The sequence below is a fragment of the Melospiza georgiana genome, chromosome 1 (assembly GCF_028018845.1).
Source record: "Melospiza georgiana isolate bMelGeo1 chromosome 1, bMelGeo1.pri, whole genome shotgun sequence".
Lineage (NCBI taxonomy): Eukaryota > Metazoa > Chordata > Aves > Passeriformes > Passerellidae > Melospiza > Melospiza georgiana.
The window spans coordinates 60,712,685-60,737,548 of record NC_080430.1 but is presented as its reverse complement, the minus strand read 5'-3'; the positions used below and the strand labels follow the sequence as shown (position 1 = coordinate 60,737,548).

The following is a 24,864-nucleotide window of genomic DNA, read 5'->3' as shown; positions in this document are numbered from 1 at the left end:
CCACTCTGTTTTGTGCTGCTGCTTGACAAATTTAGAGGAGATATTAATTTCACAAAACACAGTACAAGTTCTGAAGTATAGGAAATACAAAAATAGGACAGACAAAGTGTCACATTTTCCTTTCCATTTGACAGAATTGATCTCAGACATAGTGTCTGCTCTCAGTGGCTGAAAATTGCAGTCAGGATGCAACAGAAAGGATGCTTGCACTCAATCTAAGAAGGCTTGGGAGCCTTGTAGTAAAGGTTTTGGCGCATTCTATTTCCTAAAGCGCCCGATATGCTTCAAACAACAAATAAATTTTAAAAGTACACCCTTATCTTCCAACTATCTTTCCCTTTGATGACATCATTCTCCTTCTGATGTTGAATATAAATACCTAACTAATAACAATTTAAATAATTGGCTTAATAGTAAAGTATTCCCAAAAATTAACAAAATTAATTCTCTGAAATCTGCCCTTCTTAGATAGGCTATAAAAATTATGTGACACATTTACTTTGAAAGTAAGTATGTCACATAATATAGCCTATATTCAAACTGAAGATTTGGCTTAATATCTGGACTATTAATAAAATTCTGAGGCTCTCAGAACATTTGTATATTAAATCAGAGGTTATATAACTTCACTGTCCAAACCCTAGCTAGCTATGGAAAATACAAGCTGTATGATTTGACCCTCACTTGGGATATAACCACATCAAGCAGGACTTCTTGGGTAGGGAGTACATGCATTAAACACTGAGGCATGTGGATTCATGAGACAGCACTTACTGTGAACTTTTCCAGTCCTGTGGCTCCTGCATTACCAACAAATATGCCAGAGCCAGATTCAAATACCAAGGTTCGAGCAGGCCTTTGAAACTGAAGCCTCTGATACTCTTCACAGTCCATGAACAAAGCAATATAATTTCCCTCAACAGTCACTGTAAATTTATTCCACCTGTTGGTCATCACTGGCACTTTAAAGGAAGCAGCCTCTCGGGAGATATGGGATCCAGGCTCTGTATAGTATATGATTATTCTCTGGGTGCTGTCATCAACTGGGGAAATCCTCAGTCCTAGGTAGATTGTCTTCTGGAAGGCATCTGTTATTGCAAAGAGCACTCCTCCACGATCACTGTTTGGTTTCACGGTAGCCGCGATAGCAAAGTCGCTGTAGAAAGGCGATGGTATGATAGCACTGGTCAGTCGGCCGATGTTGGAATCAGGACCAAAGCTGTAAGCTGGGAACCCTCCATAGCCCGTCACAAAGTAGACAGAAGGAGGAAGAGGGACTCCTATTAACTCTGTGAGGTCAAGGTGTCCTTTCGAGCCTCGTTCTGTACACGAGAAAAAAAAGTGTTATTTGTCCTTGAGGTGCACAGCCCATTTGATTCACATGATTTAAGAAAGGCCTGAAAAACTGAAATGCAGTGCTGTTCTACCAGGAACATACTTCTGGTACTTCAGGCCACAGTCTAGGTAGTGCTTAAACTTACATACATCTAGTGTATGTACACACGTCATTATTTGTCCTTTGACTAATAGAGATTACTCATATGCTAAAGGAAGGCACATGTAAACATTTGGTGAAATTGAATGGCAACAAGTATTTCCGGCAACATATATTTACTTCAGCTGTCCATAAACTGCAAAAAATGCTGAATGTGCTTGCATAGTGAATGCAGTAGGAAACGAGCAACACTTGATTTCTTAAATATATTGAGATCCTTTTTTTCTCAAAAAAACAGCAATATTTCTCTACAAACAGCATGACACAGTTTCACAAAACAGGATAAAATTTGCAGTGGATTTGCTTTATCCCTTGCAGTTACCTATGTCTACAACAGAGGTTAGATTTTATTTATGCCCTATTTCCACATTTACCTCCTAAATTGCACTGCATATATAACAAATACTATTCAGCAACGAAAACTCAGTTTTGTAAGGAGAGTATTTACACTTTGGCAAAAAGGCAGAATTATGTATCTCTGCCAAACATGCCCAGAGAGACAACTCCCACCAGGTAATGAAGAAGCAATGACAATAGCTAAATATTTGTGCCCAATTTTAACTAGAAATTTGGGGAGGCACACTCTAGCAACATATCAGAAACACAACAACCAATTTTCTTCTTCTAAGACGTAAAAGCAAGCAAGAAAAGAAAAGATTTTTAATCATAATGACCAATTCAGATCTCAATCTGTACAGAAATCCTCTTTCAATTTTTAAATTTACTCAGTTACCTGTGACTATAACAGCTGTATAGGCTGAATGAATCCAAATGGATCATTAATGGAAAAGGTGTGACAGTCCATCTGAACACCACAAGCAAAATGAACTGAAAAACTGCTTAAAATACCTGATTAAAATCAGGCAAAACAAAAGAATGTTACTCTGCTCTGTAAACTGGCAAGCTGGTTCTAATGAAAAGCTACATAGTTTATTCAGCTGCAATGTATTTCTGTTATTCATTGCTCATATGCAGTACCAGCCTGGAATATGCATGGCAGTGTCTTCCATTGTACTACTGGCTTTGCAAAGAAATTGTCAAGTGTTCTTCCTGTGCCAAAAATGCTACAGCACAGTTGAAATAAATCCTAATCTATCTTATTCTCTGTACTTTATAATCATAGAATGAAAACGTTGGAAAAGACCTCCCAGATCATTGAATCCAAATGTTAACCCAGCCCCACCATGTTCACCACTAAACCAAGTCCACAACTGCCACATCCACACACCTTTTGAACACTTCCAAAGGGAGCTCATTAACTGAAATAAAAAGGCTGATGTGCTTCATACAGAAACAATTGCCCTGAAATATTTTTGAAATTATAGATGTTTTGTTTAGAAAAACTAGCTCCTCATCCAGAAACCAAATCCCTTTGGCACTTTTAAATGCTTTGCCAGATAGATTTTTTCCCCCCCCCTTCCCAACAGCTTAAGTGGATATACTTATTTGCTGGCCAAACACAGCTAACAATATTTTGATTGTCAGTCTAATATTGGGTCATGTTTCCTATTCACACATACAAGCACATAAAGAAACCTGCACTACAAACAAAATACGTAAGCCGTTACACAAGGGTAAGAAGGTAAGGAAAATAGTGATCTTGAGGGATAATATAGGAGCTGTACACTGATTCCAAAGCTACATCCAAAGAGTCATGGTAAAGTGACTAAGAAAGGAGATGGGCAATAGCTAAGATGTTCAGCAATCAGGCTTGGACAGCAGGATGCATCCTAGGAGAGAAATCAATAAATGCAACTGTAGTTTTCACATTTCCCATTCGCAAGGGAAGTTCTAGTGATTGGAAAGGAACCATTCTTTCTCCCCACACAATGTGCAGAGCTGCAGTCTCGTTGCAGTTTCCCAGTCACTCACCCAACAGTAACAGACAGAGCCCCAAACACAAGCTCTTTTAGCCTCTAAGACAAACAAAACGTGTCTGCAAAAGGTGGCAGCAAAGACAGCAAAGAGTCAGGATTTTCATTTGAGTAAAATAAGTCAGAAGGCCCAGGAAGAGTCTGCACTTCAGTTGAGGTTGGGGTAGAAGCTTGTACCTGTCCGCTGCAGAAAATCAAAACGGAACAAAAGTGTCCAGCCAAGTTCCATACTTACGGCTCATACCCAGCTCTTAATGGATTTATGAGGACCTAGAGACACAGTTAAAAGCAGAATTCAGACCTACAGCCACAGGTTTTCAATTATATATGACAAAATAATGTGTCCCTAATGCTCCATTTATTAATGTTAGAATAAAACTACTCACTTATTCCCTTACATAAATAGGTAAATGCCATGCTATTTTAATTACCTGTAGGCCAGCAGAGGACTATGTTGCATCAGAATAGTTTTGTTTCAAACACTACTAAGTCATTGGATATTGGGGAGCGTCCAGAATTCATCTAATTTATATCCATGCTTCCTAGACCTGGGGGACTGGAAGTTATAGTACAGAAGCAGCTTTAACATTAGCTATATTTTAGCTCAATAAGCATTACCCCATAAATTGGGCTGGTAGTTTTATAATTTAGAGCTATGAGCTGTACTTTTAATTTGTTACTATTTGTTAGTGTATGTCATAGTTGGAATTGTTATGGAATTTGCTGATAGCTAGCCATTCCCACTGAGTAGCTTCAGGGACCGTTTGAGAAGCACCAATGTGTAGTAAAAGTCATCTGGTAAGTCAGTATATGGAGTGTTTCAAGACTGCAGACTACAATAGTAGGGGTTAGGTTGTTGGGGTTTGTTTTCTTTTATTCCAATTTTTGCATGTAATTACTTTGGCAGGGTGGAATTTCAAATCTGTGGGATCTAAAATGCTTTTTCACTGCTTACAAGGGATTAAGTAGAGGAAAGAAAAAAACCCCACTTGCTTGGACCCTATTACATTTGTTTTAGATGTTGGGGCACAAACACAATATTTATATATTATAAAAGGGAATGGAGGCAGAGAAAGGTCCACACTCATATAATTTAATTGTAACACTGTGACTTTTTGGTTAGGAGCCTCCTTTCAGATGCAGTTTCTGGCACCCACAGTGCTGCTTCTGGACTGTGCACATGTGTTATGTCATCCTGGTTGCCTCCTCCTCATATTTTCCATCATGGATCAGGGTAGCCCCAGTGCTAGACCTGATGCAAAACCCTTGGATGATCAAGCTGCATAATGGAATCATAGAATTCTTTGGGTTGGAAAGGACCTTCAAAGTCAAGTATTTCCAGCCCCTCTGCCATGGGCACGGGCACCTGGACCAGGATGTTCAGAGCCCCATCCAACCTGACCTTGAACACTTCCAGGGATGAGGCACCCAAGGCTTCTCTGGGCAACCTGTGCCACTGCCTCACCACCCTTCTAATCAGGGAATATCTTCCTAACATCTAACCTAAACCTATCCTTCAGTTCATGTGTCTGACCACTACATGCCCTTGGGAAAAGTCCCTCTCCAGCTCTCTTGTAGGCCCCTTTTGGTACCGGAACTTGCTATAAATTTTCCTGAAATCTTTCTCTTCTCCAGAGAAGATGCTATCAGGATGCTACACTAAAAGCTACTCTAGGAATCCAGCTACTAGAATCAAGAATTTTCTTACAAATAGTAATTTAAAACATGAGGATATTCACGGGGAGTAGGGTATTTGTATATCTTGTCTTCAAGAGCTCATATAAAACTTTGAATACACAGTCCCTGTTTCTAGCTGGTACAGCACACTTCAACACAACTTAACTTCAAAGGTGGTATAAAGCACACTGCCGCACAGACTTTGGGAAACTACTGCAACAGAGTCAAAGGCTACAGGGTTACAGATAAGGACACTGTCAGTCCACTTTTATCCATGGTTTCACCACTAGAAAATGGAAGCAGAGTTCAAAGGCAAGGCCCTCACCTCTGACACAGACAGAATTACCCATCTCAGCCTAATTTTAAAATATGCAATTCCCATGTTCCAAGTCTGAAAAAAAGGAGTATTGACAAGTCCTTTGAACAAAAGAACATGATTGGCAGTGGTATGGTCAGATCAACCCAAATCACACTGCTGCAAGACAAATACACTGCTGTTGTCTTCCTCACTGTGAGAAGATGCTCGAGCTGAACTATCTCAACTACATGAATACAAAGACTGAAATTACAGATGTTTGTCGTATTTGGCCCCAACCACTTACACTTTAGCAATAATATTAATTCAGCTGATATTTTAAGGATTGTCCCATTTAGGTTTTCTGTTATGTTTTTAGCTAGAAATGCCTGTTAAAAATTATTCAGGTATATCAGCTGGCACATTTAGCCCAATTCTGCACCAGGTTAATGAACCATGATGGGTACATAAGGGTCAGAATAACATGCTCTAGCATACTGCTATTTGCTAAATGTAAGAAGTTAACCACCCTGTGCTAAGACTATGACAGCTGGTTTTAACTCGCTCAAGGGAGGGCTTGGGAGGCTCCACACAGATGGGAGTGGGATGGGTGCTGGCTTTCGAATGAAAAAAAATTATTATTTTCCCTTTGTTTCTAGCTTAACTTCACCTTGTGTTTCCCCCTGTTCCTCTTCAGACATTTTTATTTGAGCTGCCCCTGGCCCATGCCTGTAAAACTCCATTCACTCCATGGTCGTGGACTCTCATCCTGTGTAAGAACAGCTCATTCCACTGCTGTCCACTGCTACATGAGCCTTGCTGGGAGCTCCTCTCCATGTTCTTTTAATGACATGAGATAAAAGCAGTATTCTACTGAGGCTTTCATAACCAAACCAGGCTCAGAGCAGCCAAGATCAGGCACTTCTTTTGTCTGTAAACTTGAGCCAAGGTGACCTTGCTTCCCTGTCCTCTTCCCATCCAAATAATCACAACTCCAGGCTGTAAGCTCCCTTTCCAGCAGCATAAAGAAACCATCTCTGTCTCAGTGGTGCAGTGCCTCTGCTCTCCCTACTCTGCATTCAAAGAGATGCTGTAACTTTAACAGAACATTATTTTATACAGAATGCAGTTACTATGTGCAGTAAGAGAATTCCTTCTTCCCTGCTGCCAAAGTACTTTTATTTTGAACTAGCAAGAAATATTCGTAGCAATACCATAAAACAGAGAAGGATTTCCACATCTACCAAATGAATAAAATTTAATCAAGTATTGCAGAGATAAAAAGAAGTGGAATATTGTAACACAGTCCCAGATGTGCTGCATGAAATGGAAGAGGCCAGCATCATTGCTGCTACCAGAAAAAACAGCGTTAACTGTGCTTGAACACATTTTTAGCTGCCATTAATACACTGCTGGAAAACATGGATAGAATATGTTGGTATTAAAGGCTGCAGCGTTTCCTTCCAGATGCTTCAGGGGACCTCAGAAGCGCTTTCTGGTGGTGATGCACACCTGGAAGTCGGGCTGCAGCCAGCAGGGGTTGGGATATTCACTGGCACGCCAGGGCAGGGCGGGCACTCCCTTGAGAGAACCGCTTTCGAGCATTTTCCTCCTGCTCCTGCTTTAACGTCATTGTCATTCTGCCCTCTACTGGGCTAAAGAGCTTAAATATAGACAATTAAATAAACATCTATTTTGCAAAAAATACTGTTTGGGGGCTCCCCCCAGTCCCCGTTTTATCTTGTTTGAGAAACTATATTTCATTTCAATGCTTTCAAACTAACCACCACCACCGCCACCAACATGGTGTCTTCCATACAATCAGTTTTTCTGGTTTTCTTTTTTTTCCCCCTGATCTAATACTGCACTATTTTCTTATTGTTTTGTCAGTTGTTCTACTAGGAGACCTACTACATATTTTTGGGAACCTTTCTTTTGTACATAAACCCAAGGCTTTTTAATGTGTACTCAATGAACTGTTCTCTTCTAATGACAAAAATCTATTTTTTAAACACACTTGTTTCCTTGAGCCACAGCAGTAGATAATAAAAAATACAGCATATACACTAAATATTCATTGTCCTTCTTTCCTTACAAATGGACAACAGGAAAAAGTGGGAAATATTTAGCCATTCAACTCCAGTAGTGAGGCAAAGCTAACTGAGCTGTTAACCAGGTCAAGAGACTGAAAGCACTATCTGGAAACTCAGAGTCCTTTTCCTCTTTCTGAGTTTGCAGCCCCCTGATGTGTGTGGATTTGCTCTACTCCTACCATGCAAGGTTCACAGTCTACTTATGAGGCCTTTAGAGCCATTTAATTACCTGTGAAAGGGATCCTTTTTTCATGCTAATCCCTTGGGGATGTGCCAGGCCCATCAATTTCAAGACATTATTCTTTACAGTTGCACATATTCCATATATTCCATATTTTCCATATGCATTACTGGAAAAAGCAAAGGCAAATAGCTAGAAGCCCTTCATGGAAAAAGATTTCCAGACTTGTTATGACATCCAGACTCCTAAAGATAACTCAACAAAACTAACCTGCGTAAGAATTACAGAGTCTGCATCAAATATTGCAGCTGTTCAATAGCAGGCACCTGTGACCAGGTTGGACACTGACTTTATGAAATAAAGTCTGTGGTGATGCACGTGTGTAGCTGTGAGTGAGCAGTCTGATTGCCAGCTGGAGAGACAAGTAGCCCTTAATGACTGCAGGAGAGCAGAAGCTTTTGCATTTCACCACTAGGAAGCAACACAGCACTTCATAAATCAGATGGGAACTTTGGCTGAGGAGAACATTGCTTATGAATCACCAGTGTCTGCTGTGCAAGCTCTTTTACAGCATCTAAGCTAGGATGTTTTAATTTCCATTACGTGTCTAACAAAGCAGATGTGAATTATCACCCTACCCTTCTTCTTTCACAATGACCTTGAAAATCAGACAAAGTACATTGTTTTCTGTGTATTTTCTTAGGGGGGTTGGGGGGGATATATTGCTGTTCTTGTTTTCTCTTTCCCTCTCTCTTTTTTGTCTTGAATTTTAAGGGAGAAAATGATCAACACTCTCATTGCAAAAAAAAAAAAAAAAAAAAAAAAAAAATTCTGGCTGAGAGAGCTGATGCTCTTAGATTTAACAGTTGTACATGCCAGCAGAGAGTCTCTGCCCAAATGTGGAAAAACAGACACTGGCATAGTCTGGCACACTGACCTGAATATAAATTCTCATCCCATATAAAGAGGTTGAATGGGAAGCAAGGATAGAGAACACTTAATCAGCAGCTCCTGCAGTTGCCCCTGCTGTCTCTGCCAGACCCTGTCTCCACTGCAAGGGTCTGTCATAGAACAGGGGCATAAGAAGGATATGGACAGGTGGGATTTGTGAGTTACAATTTGCTCAATGAAAATTAGAAACCTTCAGCCAGAAATTCTCCTTTGCTCCTCACACCTGAATGACCTGAACACTGCCTTCTCCCTGTGTTTCCCATGAGTATCATGTCCTCCTGCTTCTCCTCTGGCAGCGAACGAACCAGAAAGCTCTCTCTCATCAGGGAATCCTGCTCCTGGCAATCATGTACATAGTCAGTGCCTGTGTAAGGAGACAGATGCCATGCTCCCTGCCCACACCACTGTCATCTGTTTTATCACAGCAGTAAAAGTCTTTATGTTCAGGGAGCCTTCAGGCCGACTTTGTATGCTGTGTGCAGCTTGATCTTGCAAGCAGACCCTACCCAAGAGCGCCCAAGGACAAGCATTATCTCCAATATGGCTGGAAAGGGTGCCTTTAGTAGTTTTTGAATGGAACATGAAAGAAACAAAGTGCTGATAGATATTTTTGTAGCTTCTACGGTCTCTGTGTGATAGGGGCTGATACATTTATAACACAGCATCAGAGCTTTAGGCTCAGCATTATAAGACCTTGCTCACACATCTAAACTGAGAGTAGAAAATCACTTCATTCCAGTTCAGACTAGGTGAGAACAGAAAAAGATAAATATTGCTGCAATAATTGAGGTTACGTTTTAGACTTTGTTGTTTTGGGGTTTTGCTATTGTTGGTTTTTATTTTTAAAAATTAAGGGCTATAAACCCGGTAAGATAGAGGATTTTTTATGCATCCTTGACTCTTCCACAGCACTTTGAGACCTGGTGGACAGTGTGTCTCTCTCAGATGACTAAGCTATCCATTCTTTTAAGCTAAGCAACAGAAGTTGATATTCTGTTACTAATGTTTCATTTTCAATTCCTTAGGAGGACTTCTATTTTCTTCTAGGAGCATCCCTTTCATAAATGTTCTTAAATTTATGCACCTGAAATTTAGAATTTATTTTTATCCTTCTAAATGTATTCTCATGTATTCTTTACACTATTGGATTTAGTAGCTAATAGATTTGATTTATAAAAAGCCAGGATTCAGAGAAGTTAAACAAGATTGTGAGGTAGATGATATGGGAACAGTAAATACTAGAAGTGTCTTGTGTTGAACACTAACATTTCTGAAAACTAAATGCTTTTATAGCATGAATGTACCAGTAAGAACGCAGAAATAAAATCTAGCCAACATAGTCCTTCTTTTTCCATCTTCCTGTTTCCCAAGAATTTCATTTCCCAGGAGCTGTGTTACAGTACTTTTATAGCTTAGTATAAATCACACATGCTTTTATTATGCTCCTAGTTTTTTGCTTTTCCCCAGTGAATACACTGAATTTTTAAAAAAAGTTGATTGATTTTAAACAAGATAGCATAAAAATGTCATCTCTAGTCAAAAAGCTCTAGGCTGAAATCCTGGCTAAAGTCCTAAGTGAAAGACTTTCTGCTTTTACAATTATTACTTGATATAAATTCCTGGAATTTTGTGTTATGATTGGATTCTGTTGCTAGGAAAGGGTAAGCACTCACGAAAGCTTTTCCAGCATTTAAGGCCTCTTATGCAAATATGTTGCTTTTTCAAACAATCCCTCTCTAAGTGGAGGCACAAGTATGTTTCCCAACTTTACTCTGTTCCTGATCTGAGGTTTGTAAGGATTTAATGGCCATCAGGCATTCATGTCTTTGTCAAATTTGGTGCATAGAAGTTCAAGCTCAAAGCAGACTCAGAAATCTTTGCACAGACACGTGCTGCAATATTATGTGCATTATTTCCTAGTGAAACCAAGTTAAACTCAAAGCATCACTGTAATATCTGCCGACAGATATCCTCTTAAACACAAATATAATGGGTTCTTTCTTTCAGCTCAGTGGAGTAACTGCTTTACTCCGTACAAACCACAGATTTCCCACTAGGGACCTCACACATGGTCCCATGCAACAGTAAACCAAGTAAATCTGGTTTCACCTACCTGACTTCATAAACAAATATTTTGTCAAGTATCTTTTAGAGGAATTGCTGTCTTTATTAACAAGAACATATAAGTTTCCTTTAGAACACAATTGAAGTAAAAAATGAGATGCTGGATATAGGTATTTTACCCCCTTCATACACATGAAGAATGCAGTGCAGTAACTTTACTTTTACACAGCTTCAAATGTGCACAGTCTCATACATTACATTATCCAGTTTTGGGACTTTTTCACAACCAGAAACTCTGGAAGTTCAGATAAAATCCTCAGATATAGACCTACTCACTGCTGTATTTTCAAATACTTCAAAAAGTGTCAATCAGTTCTACAAACAAGATTTATAATTTTTTTATATTTTCACTGACATACTACCATGGAACACCCATAAACTGCTGACTTTTTTCCAAAAAGACATCATGAAGAAAGTGACCATGCTATGAAATATGTTATTCTATGTAGATGATGACCAGGAGTCTTTCCTTATGGTGTAGCTGGATTTTCAGGCATGTATTTCCCCTTTTCACTCCATCCTTGTCTACCTATCATTACAAGACCCAAAATGCTGTATCAACCAGCAGCTTGAGAAACTTGAGAGAGATGAAACAAACTTCACCCTGATTCAAAGCTGCATTTCTCTTGTGTATTTCCACGGAAATATGGCAGGAACCGTGCGGCAACATTGGAACAGCCCTATTGATCAGACCTTTTAGCAATGCAGTTCACTGTTTAAATCAGGATCAAGCATGCTACTAAGACCTTTTATGTACACATATGTGCATCAAATCTTGAGTTATCTAGCTGTGACATCATTGATCACTGCCTGATGACTAAATCAGAGACCAGATTGCCAGATCACAATTAACCATAAGAACACTGACTCAAAGGGAAGTAGAAGATAATGCATTTTCCAGCTTGGTAACATTAATTTTAACAGGTCTACTATCATGCAGAATTACTGAACTAATTCTGATGTTACTAATTACTGAACTAATTCTGTGCACAGCTTATTGACTTCATGAGCAGTTCTCCACTGCTTATATACAATGTGAATTAATCAATAACTTCTGTCTAGAATAACTGAAACATCTGTTATATTTTATTCAGGATTTAAAGCTGTATAAACAAAGGGGGAAAATGAATATTTTTTTTAAATCACACAGAGAATATATTATGTTTTACATATGCCTGGCCAAAAATAATTTCATTTCCTCCAGAGTATTTAGAGAATAGATGAAGTCTTAGTCTTGGTAAATACTATATTTTTAGTTCACTCAAATGTTATTTGAGAAAAGAGCTGAAAATATAGAAAGAGATTAAAGTAGCATACACCAGTAATTCTTAGTTCTTGATACTGGATATACAGTTGAAAGTCTTTCCCAGAGAAGTCTCAACTGCATGCTGTTCCTAACTTGGAAAATATAACTGATTTACATCTGCATCCAATATTTATAAATCCATTTAAAATGTGTTGGCATATTGGCCTTCTGCTTTTAAAAAGTTGGTTGACACAAAATGTTATTCTTTTGGCTTAAATTTCAAAGGTTACTTTCTCAAGGCCATTAGTGTTGTGATAAGAATAAGAAAGAGTGATGTTCTCAGAATTTACTGTGTTTTTTCTTAATGCTCGTTTGAACCGAAGATTCAGAAAGTCAAAAAAAGAAACACCATAAACAACAAAGCACAATGCTGTTGGCATTTTTTGCCTTTGATTATATGCTTTGCTCTATACTTTCACTGTCTGAGCCTTCCTTTGTATTTTAAGACTGGTTTCACCAATTTCACTCATGATAAGCACAGCTGTGTATTAGTAATAGGACAACTATATTGTGTAAAATTTTAATTAGGTCTGAATTAAAGCATGCCTTTTGATGGGTCAGACTCCAACAGAAGTCTCCAGGTACTGGAAATTACAGCTTCATGCAGCCTAAAGGCTGTGTTTTCCATGTTCTGAGCAGTAAGTTCTCCAGACCTTTCAGCTGTCTGCTCTCACCTCCTTTTTCTTCCACCATCACCTGGAATCACCTTCCTCCTCTAGAATTCCCTATATAGTCAAATACCAACTCATCTTTATTTAGCAGCTTCTTGGCAAGACCATTGGACAAAGACATGCCATCCCAATGTGCTGAGCTGCTGTTTCAGGAGGCATTTTTCCAACTGCAAGCTTTATGACAAATCTTAGAGGCAGTGCTGTCACCCTTTTCCCTGAGAGCGTACCACAGCTTATTCTTGTTCTCTGGCACATGCAGCACATACCGTCAGACCTGTGAGCAGCAATGAGCTTGTACGAGCCAACAGGCACCAAAGTCTTCAGCCTCTTCTGAGTCTGTCAACATTCTTGTCAACAAAAAAGTCACAGTAACCCTCCAAACCTTCCCTTCCTGTTTCCCATTCCCTACTTACATTTGCAGACCTATCAAGAAAATTTAAGGTGAACAGGATGTAACTATCCTCCCCTTTTTCAGTCTTTGAAAAGAATATTAATCTTATATGGTTTAATTTTTTTGTTTTTTTGCAAACTAGTCTAGTCATTGAATAGTAATACCAACGTACACTATTCTAGGTATGTGGCAATTAACACGACTGCCCTGGAATCATAGAGATAACCTGTCCACAGGTCACAAATGCTGCCGACAAAAACCTCAGTATGTTCTGGTTCATTGCCTGGAGGCTGAACATTAGGGCTTCAGTTTACATTCTGTGAGCTTTGACCCTCTCTGTACATGCTACTCTGTGCACAAAATTCAGCAGGAATAAAAAGTATTCAAAGACCAGCAGAATCATGCTGTAGTAGGTTACACCTGAAACAGTTATGAAAATTGAGGAAAATACATTGCTGTTAAATAGCTTTTTTGATTCTCAGGAGCTCTTTACATACAGTCAAAAAAAGAAGTGTAAGTAATTTTCACATGGGATGAATCATGGTCATTCTGCTGCTTTTAGTACAGCAATTATAATTTTTACATAATACAGCAGCCACTCAATACCCAAATTGAGACTACAAATATGGAAACACATGGCTGATGGCAAATCCAAACTTGTAGGCATCAGTTATCACTTTCTTATTTAATCATCACCTTCTTGTTAAAATGCTAAGTATGTTCCATAGAAACATAAATTACAATTTGGCATGATCACAGCAGCTGAATGCAGGGGGTATAAACAGAACATTGAAATTTGCAATGCAGAGATTGAAAGATCCATCCTCAAGAAATTTTCCATATGGATTAGCTTCCTTGTGAGCCAGGTCAGTTCCCAGTGGTCTGTCTTGCAGCTGCATTGCTTGCTTTGGAACTGAGTGATACAGCCTGTGAGATCATGTGTCGGGGCTTTTCTGTTATTCTGAAGTAAGGAAAAGAATCACAAAATTATTTTGGCTTATAGAATGCAAATACAGGACTTCAGACTCAATGGGGCAAGAGGTTTATCTTGGATCTGACAGGATGTCTCTTTCTGCAGCTGAAATTTTGTGGTTCTGTTACATGACCACATAGCCAAAGTCACACAGATATTAATGTATTTGCCTACACTCTCATATCTGGAATCTGAACATCTGCAGTGATCTGAAGTAACCCAGTGAATTCTGGTAGGCCAGAAAATAGAGACAGATTTTAAAAACCCCTTAGTAGATATCTAGAACTGTGTCGCAGCAGAGGTTCTGTGCCAGACTGAAAGGGAACAAACAGAAAGATACACATTCTGATCAGCAGGAAAAACAGTGTTCAAAAGAAATACCAGAAATACTGCCAGTATCTTTATTACATGCATCTTACTTGGCAATTTTTGCTGGTTAATAGTAACTGCTATTAATTACAAAAAGTAATATCTACTTAGAAACACAGTTAGTGGCAGATCTGCTAGTAACAAACAATCTACTTATGAAGTTGTGCTGTATCTGAATGACAACATAATAGACAACATGTAGATATAAAAGAATGGATGTTTTCACCATTGTCCTTCCTTTTATGACTTTTCCTTTTCTTCATAAACACCTTTGGAGAAAGTGGTACCCTCATCCACTGGTATGATCACAGTGTCAAAGACTTCAGGATGTAGCAAAGAACTCCTTGTAATCAAAGGAGGAATGATCTGTAAAGAACCTGACAGAGTTTCTTTATATATATTCATATTTTTACACGCACTCACACATATGTTTTCCAGAGGAAATGTGGCTGGAGGAAAGAGAGTTTGGATCCTTTGAAGTCTCTTATATTTGTAGCTATTAGAGGCAACTTTCTTAAAAAAGTGCCAATGAACTGACACACAGATCTGACTTATTATTATAATCTTACTAATTTATATAAAAACATGAAGCAAGGATGGAAAGAGGATGGAGCCAAACTCTTTTCAGGGGTGCTCATGGATTGGAAAAGAGGTGATGGGCACAAACTGAAACGCAGAAAACCCTCTGACATGAGGGAGCCCCTTCTCACCCTGAGGATGACTAAGCACTGACATAGGTCATGCAGGGAGTTTGTGGAATCTCCTTCCTTGAAGATATTAAAAAATGTTCTGGACATGATGCTGGGCAACAGGTGAGCAGGGAGACTAGACCACATGACTTCCAGAGGTCCCCTTCAACCTATAAATGGACTACATTTATTTTCCCCAATTTTTTTTGTCCTTTACTTTCAATGTTTTTCATAGTGAAAAGACCCACTGATTGACTTCCCACTTGGAAGCACCACTTCATTAACATAATTATTATGTTATTTAACATAATGTGCCACTAAGGAGAAATTGTCTAAAAACCAAAGACTGAATAGATCTTGCTGTGCCAGCAGCCAGACTGCCCAGGCAGTTAACCATGATAGCAGGTGATGCACCAAAAGCCTACAAGCCTGAACTCTCCTGTTGATCAAAGCTGCTGAGGTACATGTGTGTATAGACAGGTTTCTACATAAAAATACACTTTTATAAAAAATTAACTTATCTAGTTGTCACTATATAATGATAAAAAATTTCTTTCTGAGGCTACATGAAACAAAACATGGAAGTGTGTCAAATTAATTCAAATTATGCAACTGCTCTGGAATTCCCTTAAACATTAAAACAGTATGTGGTAGCTGATTTTTTTTTTTTTTTAACAAGAGCCGCTCAGTCTAGTTTTGAAGCAGTGGTGAAGTGTTTGCTAACAGCAGGGCGTTATGCTGCTTGATCCAGTTTTGCCTAAGTGGCAGCTATAGATATTCCATACTAAAAATCAGGTATTTATTGCTCATTCATTTTTCACAGAGACAAGTCTGAAATGGTCCTTGTATTTGTACTTAGTCCAGTAGTGGAAGAGAATAAAAAAAAAGCCTAATTCCATGGCATGCTTCCTGTACCCAAATGCAACAAACACGAAGATGCGGAGTTCTTCAAGTAGAAATGGTTGTGGTTTTCTCTCCTGAAAAAAACCCAACCCAACCACAAATAGTGGACACAAGGCAGAGAGATAATATGCTGAAAAGTGAAAAACAAAGCACATACCCTCCACAGACAACTGGAAAAAACCATGCTTCCTTTGAAAATTTACTTTACCGTTGGGTCATTAAGAGCTAACAGGACTGAAGCATTTGCTTACTGTAATCACCAATAAAATTACCTGACTGTGCCATTTTTGAATAAAAAGGAGACTTTGTTGAGGCCAAAGAAAATCCCTCAAGAGGGATTGGAAATACTTTGTGGACTGTGATTATTTTCATGCACCCATTTTGTGTTTGCTTTACAACTTTTTTAATTAGCCTTTGTTAATTGATGAAACCAGTGCAACACAATTCTTATTATTCAGAAATAATTATTTTAATGGATGCATTGATATAAATTATCTCGTTGTAAAATAATACATGAAGCCATGCCAAATGTCTTTGGATTATAATTCTGGCATGGTTTAACAATACAGTAAATTTAGATTCCAAGGTTTCTGCTATTGTATAAAAATATCCTCATCGCCTAATGTTAAGGCAGAAATTTCCAGTTTAGCTTTGTAGAGTCTGTAAAATTCCTTTACAGTTTGCCAGTAATTGTTTGTCTCCTTGCTGGTACCATAGAGCCAATATGATGGGATTGAGTCTTGAGCTTGGTTAATGAGCTTAATGTTCAAATGTGTTTCAAATTAATGTTTGAATTTGGATATTCCTGGGTTGCCCAATTCTGCAACCTACTTGCAGGTGAAATTATAACTCCTTCAGCTCGTTCAGAGGATTGGGTCTTCACTACTGAAATTATTCTACTTGGCTAACAGATTTTCAGCCTTTTCTTTCAATTTCTTTTTTTTTGGAAACTCTGAAATATAACCAAATCCACAGGAGATTTTTATAGTGCATCTATTACTCCATTATTATGCTTCCCAGAGTTAATTCTCTTCAGTGAACTAAACATTCTCCACTACAGAAAAGAAATAATGCTTTACAGAACACATTTAGTTTCAACTTTTAACAATTTAGAGCTAGGGAAAGGTAAATTGAAATGACTACTGAATATTTGTCACATTTTTCTATTTAGTTTCCAAGAGGATCCCAAGCTGAAAGAGGAAGCAAGTTAACTGGACACCAAAACATAATCCTGCTTCACTTTTTTATTCATGTCTTTATAATTTCATCATACATATTTATGGTAGCCATGCTCCTGACAAACAGTTTAAAATTAATTTCTCAGTTTTCAGTTTGATGGTAAAAATGGATGGAAATTTATTCTTTAACTTGTGAATCAGATTCACTTATGACAAAATGTGTTTTAGCTCAAAAAATGAAGCCCATCAAAGTATCATCTGGTAAACATATCATCTAAATGTTAAATACCTCAATCAACATCAGATTCAAATTATGATTGCAAGAAAATGAGATTTTTTTTCAAAGCACACACTGCTTTACTGTTTTCTTTCTACAAAGTGCTCCAGTAGCTACATTTCTCTTTCTAGAGTTTCCTACATTCCAGAGGAATTTCTTCCATTCCTTACATTGATCAATGGAGTAACTGTTAGATTTACAGCAGTCTGGCTTCACAGTTTGTGAAAGATGTGTTTTTAGGTGCAGATCTGTTAAAAAAAGGAGCCACTGCCATGTTTTAAATATTTTTTTGTGAAGAGACACTTCATTTGTCCCTAGCATGCTAAGGGTGATAAAGGCTGTGAGGAGCAAAACTATTTATTTTACAATCACATTTAATAGCTCAGATTTTTAAGCACAGATTTTGCAAATCATATTTAGAAGCAGTCAGAATTTTGTGCTTATTTAATATACTCTCCATGCACACATTTCACAACAAATTGTTTTCTAATGCCAGTGAAATAAGTAGATAATGTAGAAAATATTTGATTACAGAATAAAAGTAACTTCTCTTGAAATAATTACACCATTTATGTATCTAAAATGTAAGTTCATTTTTCATTCCCATTTCTTAAATGCTGACACTGGAACTTCTTAAGATAATAAAACCAGATACTTCTTCCTTGGCCTTAGAGTACAAACCCTTCTAACACAGACTGGAATCCAGTGTTACGTCAAGGTGGAATGGAGCAACAGTGTACACAGCAGAGGATGACATTGCCAGTGCTGCTTTGCAGGATCACCTACCCAAGAAACATAATGTTTTCCTTTCAATTGCCAGGCTATAGGGAGTGCCATGCATATTAACCCATTAGAAGGGTTAAAATACTGGTCTCCAAGTAGGCCCATCACATCTAGGAAGTTCAAGGCTAACCAGCTAAGCCAAAGCTGATTTGATCTAGTAATAATAATCATAATTTTAATGGAAAGTTGCAATAGATGATCTTCAGAGTTCCTTTCCTTCCAACTTACATTTCCATTATTTTGCTTTACAGGTAGAAAAGAATCTTTTGTAGCTGCCATTTCTCACTGATAGGTTACTGTGAATATTGCTGGGATTTTCTCCACTATGAGAATGCTGAGACCATATTTCACAAACTTTAATGCACAGACTTGAGCCTGCTCTACCAATTTGCTAAAGAAGTAACAAAACTTTAGAAAAATCTTGGTGGAGCAGAAGAGTTGTAGACAGAATTTCTTTTGAAGAAACCTTTACAAAACTGTTATAGAAATGCATGTGGAGATGAGAAGGAACTGCAAGCAACAAATGCTAGGAAATGAGGTGAATAGGGATTGCAGTAAAGGAAACCTGGAAGATGTTGCAGTCTCCTGGAGTGCTGTGAAAATCCAGGCATGGTAAATGCCAAGGCTACTAACACCTAAACATTCCTATGTCTCTGCTTGCCAGGTATTGTCCCTCCTAATAATTAATATGAACACAATCCTGGAACATATAGAGGAGCAGCTTGCCAAGTTCGACTTCTATCAGTTTCAGAAGAAACTCGATATTTTCAAGCCTCATCTCAAGGCATCAGTAGGCTGCAGGATGGTGTTTTATACACTGGTTCAGAATGGTACTTAGGGACGTATCTTTTGGGACATCACCCCACAGATGTGAGTACTTAGGTTTCTGAAAATTGAGACATACTCAAATACTCTCCTGAGCAGTGGCTGTGCCTGTCTTCTTATTCATGATCATCTCATTATTAGAAAAGTAATGTGAAATTTCCAAAACAAGTCTTGGACGATCAAAACTCATGGAGCATTTAAAAGGCTGAGCATCTTTGTGCTTTTAAAAAGATGAAAATCTTCTCCTCCTATTGTCTGGTGATATCCTCACTGTTCCTGACAACACAGTTTTGTATTTTCTGGTTAAATTTATGTTACGTTCACATCTCATGAAGCTTCTCATAGCTGCAGCAAAATAATCCTATCCAATAGCATTACTGTGAAAAGATAACAGACATCCTACTGATAGGCAGCAGGAACTCCCTCAAAAGTAAAGCTAAAGGCTAAAGGATTCTTTATTTCAAATGGAAAGAAAAAGCACCTTTGTGTGAAGAGTTACTGAAATAGTTACCTGTCTTAGACACAGACAGGTTGTCCAGCTCTGTGATACTGGCTAATAGTGAATCTGGTTGTTACTCTGCTTTTTACAGAACTGATTAATCCTCGTGTAATTCTTTAATCTGACTGCAACCAGTAGGAAATCAGACTTTTATTTCATCACTCATCCTGCACACTGTGGAATGGATCATATAATGGAAAATATTTTCCATGCAGCAGGGAGGGTTTTTTTATAATTAACATGCTCGATATGGCTGTATATACTAACAGCACTCTAAGTGATATAGTCCAGAACATTTTGCAGAAGCAAATCATGACAGACTTTAATAGCATTTATGTTAGCTTTCCTTTCACAAATATTATTGTTTTAGAAGGACTGTGGAGTAAAATTTTTCTGTTTTCTTGTTAACAGTTTATCAAGCAACTTGTCAATATTAGATTTACTACATGATATGAGATTTTTGCTGGTATACGAGAGATAGACTTGAAGAAGTATGATCTCAAAAGCCTCAGAATAGATACCCCTCTGTCACCTGTAACAGATAAAATAAAGATGAGCAGATGACCAAGCAAATACTTTTTAAGAAGATTAAAAATGTTTTAATCCTTGAAACAGCATTAAAGAAAGCACATGGAGAATGTGGAGGAAGAAAATTATACAAATGAGGCAAACCTTACAGAAATAAATACATGCCCTTAAACTAGTAACTCCCAGAAATCCTTCAGAATCTTACTGAAAACATTGCAAAGTATTTTTCCAAACAAGTCTTGATGTTACAATACTCTCACTACTTTTGCATATGTTGTCATTTTTGAAAAGCCAGCAGTGAGACTAGCAAATGTATAGCAAAACTACTTGGCAAGAATTTACTTTCTTGAGATAAACCAAACTGCATGTCAGCACCCATCCCTGAGCTACTAGGATTTACTGTGGAACTTGGCATTTAGCCAGGGAGAGACAGGGGCTCTGAGATGCCTCAGTGTCTGACTGTGATAGGATTTTTTTTTTTAATTTATTTTTATACAGTTCAGAGGCAGAATATCATAGAATCATGGAATGGTTTTGTCTGGAAGGAACCTTAAAGATCATCTAGTTCCAAACCTCCTGCTGTGGACAAGGGCACCTTCCGCTAGACCAGGCTGCTCAAAGCCCCATCCAACCTGGCCTTGAACACTTCCAGGGATGGGCATCCAAGGCTTCTCTGGGCAACCTGTGCCAGTGCTTTACCACCCCCAGAGAGCAGAATTTCTTGCTGATATATAATCTAAACCTACCCTCTTTTAGCTTAAAGGCATTCACCATGTCCCAAAATGAAGTGCATTCGTAAAAAGTCAAGCTTCAGCTCTCTTTTAAGCCTCCTCAAGGTAGTGGAAGATGCCATAAAAGCTTCCCTATTCCCCAGGCTGAACAGCCCCAATTGTCCATCAGTCCTCATAGGAGAAATGCTCCATCCCTCTGGTCACCTTCATGGCCCTCTTCAGGACACATTCAAGAAGTTCTGTGTCTTTCTCATACTCAATTTTTTTACTTTTGAGTATTCTGATTGATTGTAGACTGTGCTGAAATGGTTGAAACACTGACAGTGGTATGCCTTTGGTCCATGTATTTTTTGTCTACTTTTTAGTCACCATAGGAATGTTTTGCCTTTGATTATCTGCTTTATTTATAACTTCTTTTAACAAAGACAGCAATACCAACATCCAAACATCCTGTCCAGGCTTTCTGAATTGAGCTCTATGGCCATTACATTATTAAAGAAAAAAAGATATGTAATTTGCAGTACATTACAGATTTATCTCATTTGTATGCAATTAAAATTGTTTGTACAACATAATGTAGAAAGACAAATCAGCTCTTAATTTTTCCAGTTATTTCACAATTCCCATATAAGTCAGCTAAGGGAGACAGACAATGACATCTTACAGACTTTTGGTTATCATTAGGCTTATTATTAATAAAACACAAAGAATCACTTACTTGGCAAATTTCATGAGGTCATTTTACATGGCAGATTATAGAAATAGAAAAATTCAAGACTGGCCAAATAAAATTCCTCTCTAATATTTATAAAATTTTTCATTTAAGACAATTTTTTCTCCTTTCTTCCTCAAGGTTCAAACTTTTATCAGAATTTCTGAAAACAGAATTTAGCAACAAATTCACAATCTCTCCACATAGATAGTTGAAAATGTTTTCTCTGATTTATATCTTTTATGAAAATCCTTTTGATCTTAACAGTATTCATAAGGTTCCCAGCCATTAAAAAAAAGTCTCTGTTCAAAAATTTGTATGTGTTTGATATAGCAGGGAATCCATATTCACCCATGGAATTAATAGCAATTTGTATAAAACACTCATAATTATGTTGGACAGCACTAATTGTTTTGCAATGAAGCCATCTTCCAAAGAGTCTTAACACAAATTTTGTCAACACCATTCCAGTGTCTACTGAACTTTTTCAGCTCAAACACAGAATGACTGAACCACTCGTTACTCATAGATTGCAACAATTTGATCATATCACAGTCACTAACTGGCAAAGCTGGAAAGAAAATTGGCAGCATTTAGTAAATCCCATCTGCCCTTACTCTTTTCTCTGGCAGTTTCTGTTTTCAAGGCAGTGCTGGGTCTCCATGATGCTACTTTGGCTTTATCACACTGGTGTGCTGGTTTAGGATCCAAGCTTGCAGAAAACAGCAAAGATTTCAACCCCTCTGGCTCCAGTTTTCCATTGCTTTTGTATTCATTTCAGCATTCAGCTGGCCTGAATTTTCATCTCCCACAGTAAATACCACATAGACTACTCCTATTATTCAGGTCCATAGCTCTAATTTCTTTTTCCTAATTGTTCTGAGGAGGATTTTCATAATGAAGCAAGTTTTTTAAAAAGCCTACTGATTAAAAATTATAGAAAACATGCAAGTGCCAATGAACTTCTGCCAAAACACAGTCATGCTTCATTAGATGGGTCTGGCCTGCTATGTAAAATCAGGCACAAAATTGTAACTGATTTTTTCAATTCACGTGGATATCTCAAGTTCAAGGCTTCAGGACAGTTCCATAATACAGAAATTTCCATTTTGTGGCTGTCACAGAGGTAGGAGTTGGACTCTCTGGAACCACAAATGAACTGGGAGATGATGGAACACATTTCCAAGGGTTAGTAAAATTTCATATCTTACAGAATAAGTGTGGGAAAATTGTTGAGAAAAGGTCAATGCTTCACTTTACATTAAAAAGAAACACAAATTATTATTGCTATTGTCATTTTTAAGAGTATCAGAAATGCCTAAGAAAAGCAAATGTAGACTTTATCTAGAGCTAAATCTATAGAAAGAAGATCCTGCAGCTTCTTCTCACTTCTGCAACCTTTCTGTAGTGACACCCATAAGTGGGGAAAGCATAAACCTTTTTAAGGAAGGCAAAGCTACAAGTTAAAACCCCTTATTATGTTTAATCATAGCAGGTTTCCCTTGGCTTTGGCACAGTTTCAAATGTCGAATATATCCAGCAGCAGTTGGACCAAATTTGGACTACAGTGGAAGTAAAAGACGTAAATAAAATCCTTAGCACAGCCTCAGCAGGTGCGAGCTGTTTTTCTGCACAATGTGAGCCATACTCTGTGAGCAACAAAGAAGGCACCCTCTTGCTACCTCACAAGACATCTGTTTGCTTCAGTCCTCAGTGGTGGCCGGTGTCCAAGGCAGAGCACAAGAAAATGAGTAATTATGGAATATACTGTCCACTGGGAAAATTAATCCTTTAAATCTTGCAGAATCCTTACATCTTTTTACTGGTCAGCTTGTTCCTGGAGGAACAAGAGCTGTATTCTTTCCATGTTTTAAATAAAGTCCTTGTTTTTAAAAAAAAAAGACCTTAAAAATTCATACTGTTGCATGAATTTTAGCATCTAGTTTATCCAAATTAATGTTCATTTCCTTTAGTAGTAACCCAAGACCATCTGCTGCAACGAAAAATTTCTAGAAGTTGACAGATATCCAAAGGCAGTTTTCCTTCATTAATCTCTGTAGATCAACGGCTGCCCTCTGTGTCAGACTTGTGTACCTTCGCTCTGGGTACATGGAACACCCCCCCTCACAAATGTGCTGGTTTATGGCCAGGGGTCAGAGGCATTACAGAAATTCTTAAGAAAATAAAACTACTTTCTCCATACAACACATTGCAATCAACTTTTCTGGAGAAGTGCTAATTCAACTACTGCAAAACTGCCTTCACTTGGTGGAAATTCAAATCAATCAGGGGAAAAAGAAGCCAGTGGTAATACTGAGTTCAGAAAGCAGAGGACAGTATGTCTTGAAATGATCCAGACTTCAAAGTGTCAGTGTTCTACATACACAGAACTATATGTTTGAACAGTTGGCTGTAGCATGAAATGCTTTAATATAGAGAAAGAGCAAGCTGGAAGCAGTTACAAACAGCAATTTCTCTCTGAACAATGTGGCTATTCCCATATGCTTTTCCTAATGTACAGTTTAATAAATGACAGTTACAATGGATTTGGTCAGTACCCTTGGCATGAAAAAAAGACAGCATGAACACAGACAAAACTGATCTCTGAAATACATCAGGTTTTGCAGTTGCCACAAGGCCACTGGGTTTTTGTCAGACAGAGTAAAGAGAATTTCAAACCACCTTTATTTTTCTTGTCTGCCTAGAAAGGAGGTTCTCAAGGAACATATGCCATTGCATTTCAAATTTCTACTATTGACCACATTAAAATAACAGATGCAAGGCAGCAAAACTAAAACCAAATTATTGTTAATAGGAAGGCAACATAGTTTTCTCTGGACAAAATATCATGCATCTAAGGGTAAGCTATGGTACCCCAAAGTCATTATGAGCTGCACACAGGTCTCTGTAGGTTTTCTTGTTGGAAGTTATCATATTAGTTACCATATTAATTATTAATTTTAATCATTGAAATAGCTTTGCAAATTCAGAAAAGATCTAGTTCTCTGCTTTGGCAAATAGGCATATTTTTTTCTCAGTGTGCAAGCATAAATAGTCCTGTAAAAGGATGATGGAACAGGGAATCCCAGGACCCAGAAAGATTTCATATCATCATCATCATCATCACCAATGACAGAATAACTTCTGACTGTGTAAAAGAGTGCATTTTGTATAGTGACTTCTCTAAGCTTTTCCATCTCCAAATCATAAACTGCCTGTGCTACTGTGAGGCTTTGCCCTGCACCACAAACCCTTCAAACCTTCCTCCATAACTAGGTGAGACAAAGTTCAAGCAGTACAAAGTTCAAAATGCTTCAGGAATATCTTATGGGACCATCT

General features: G+C 38.0%; 1 protein-coding gene across 1 annotated transcript in view; it reads right to left on the bottom strand.

The window, feature by feature from the left end:
• Window positions 1–24,864, bottom strand: part of LOC131094437 (collagen alpha-1(XV) chain-like) — a 119,119-nt gene that overhangs the window by 80,054 nt on the left and 14,201 nt on the right. Inside the window, exon 3 of the mRNA XM_058042035.1 lies at window positions 775–1,322. Coding sequence (XP_057898018.1) covers window positions 775–1,322 — 548 coding nt within the window. The remainder of the gene's footprint in view (window positions 1–774; window positions 1,323–24,864) is intronic.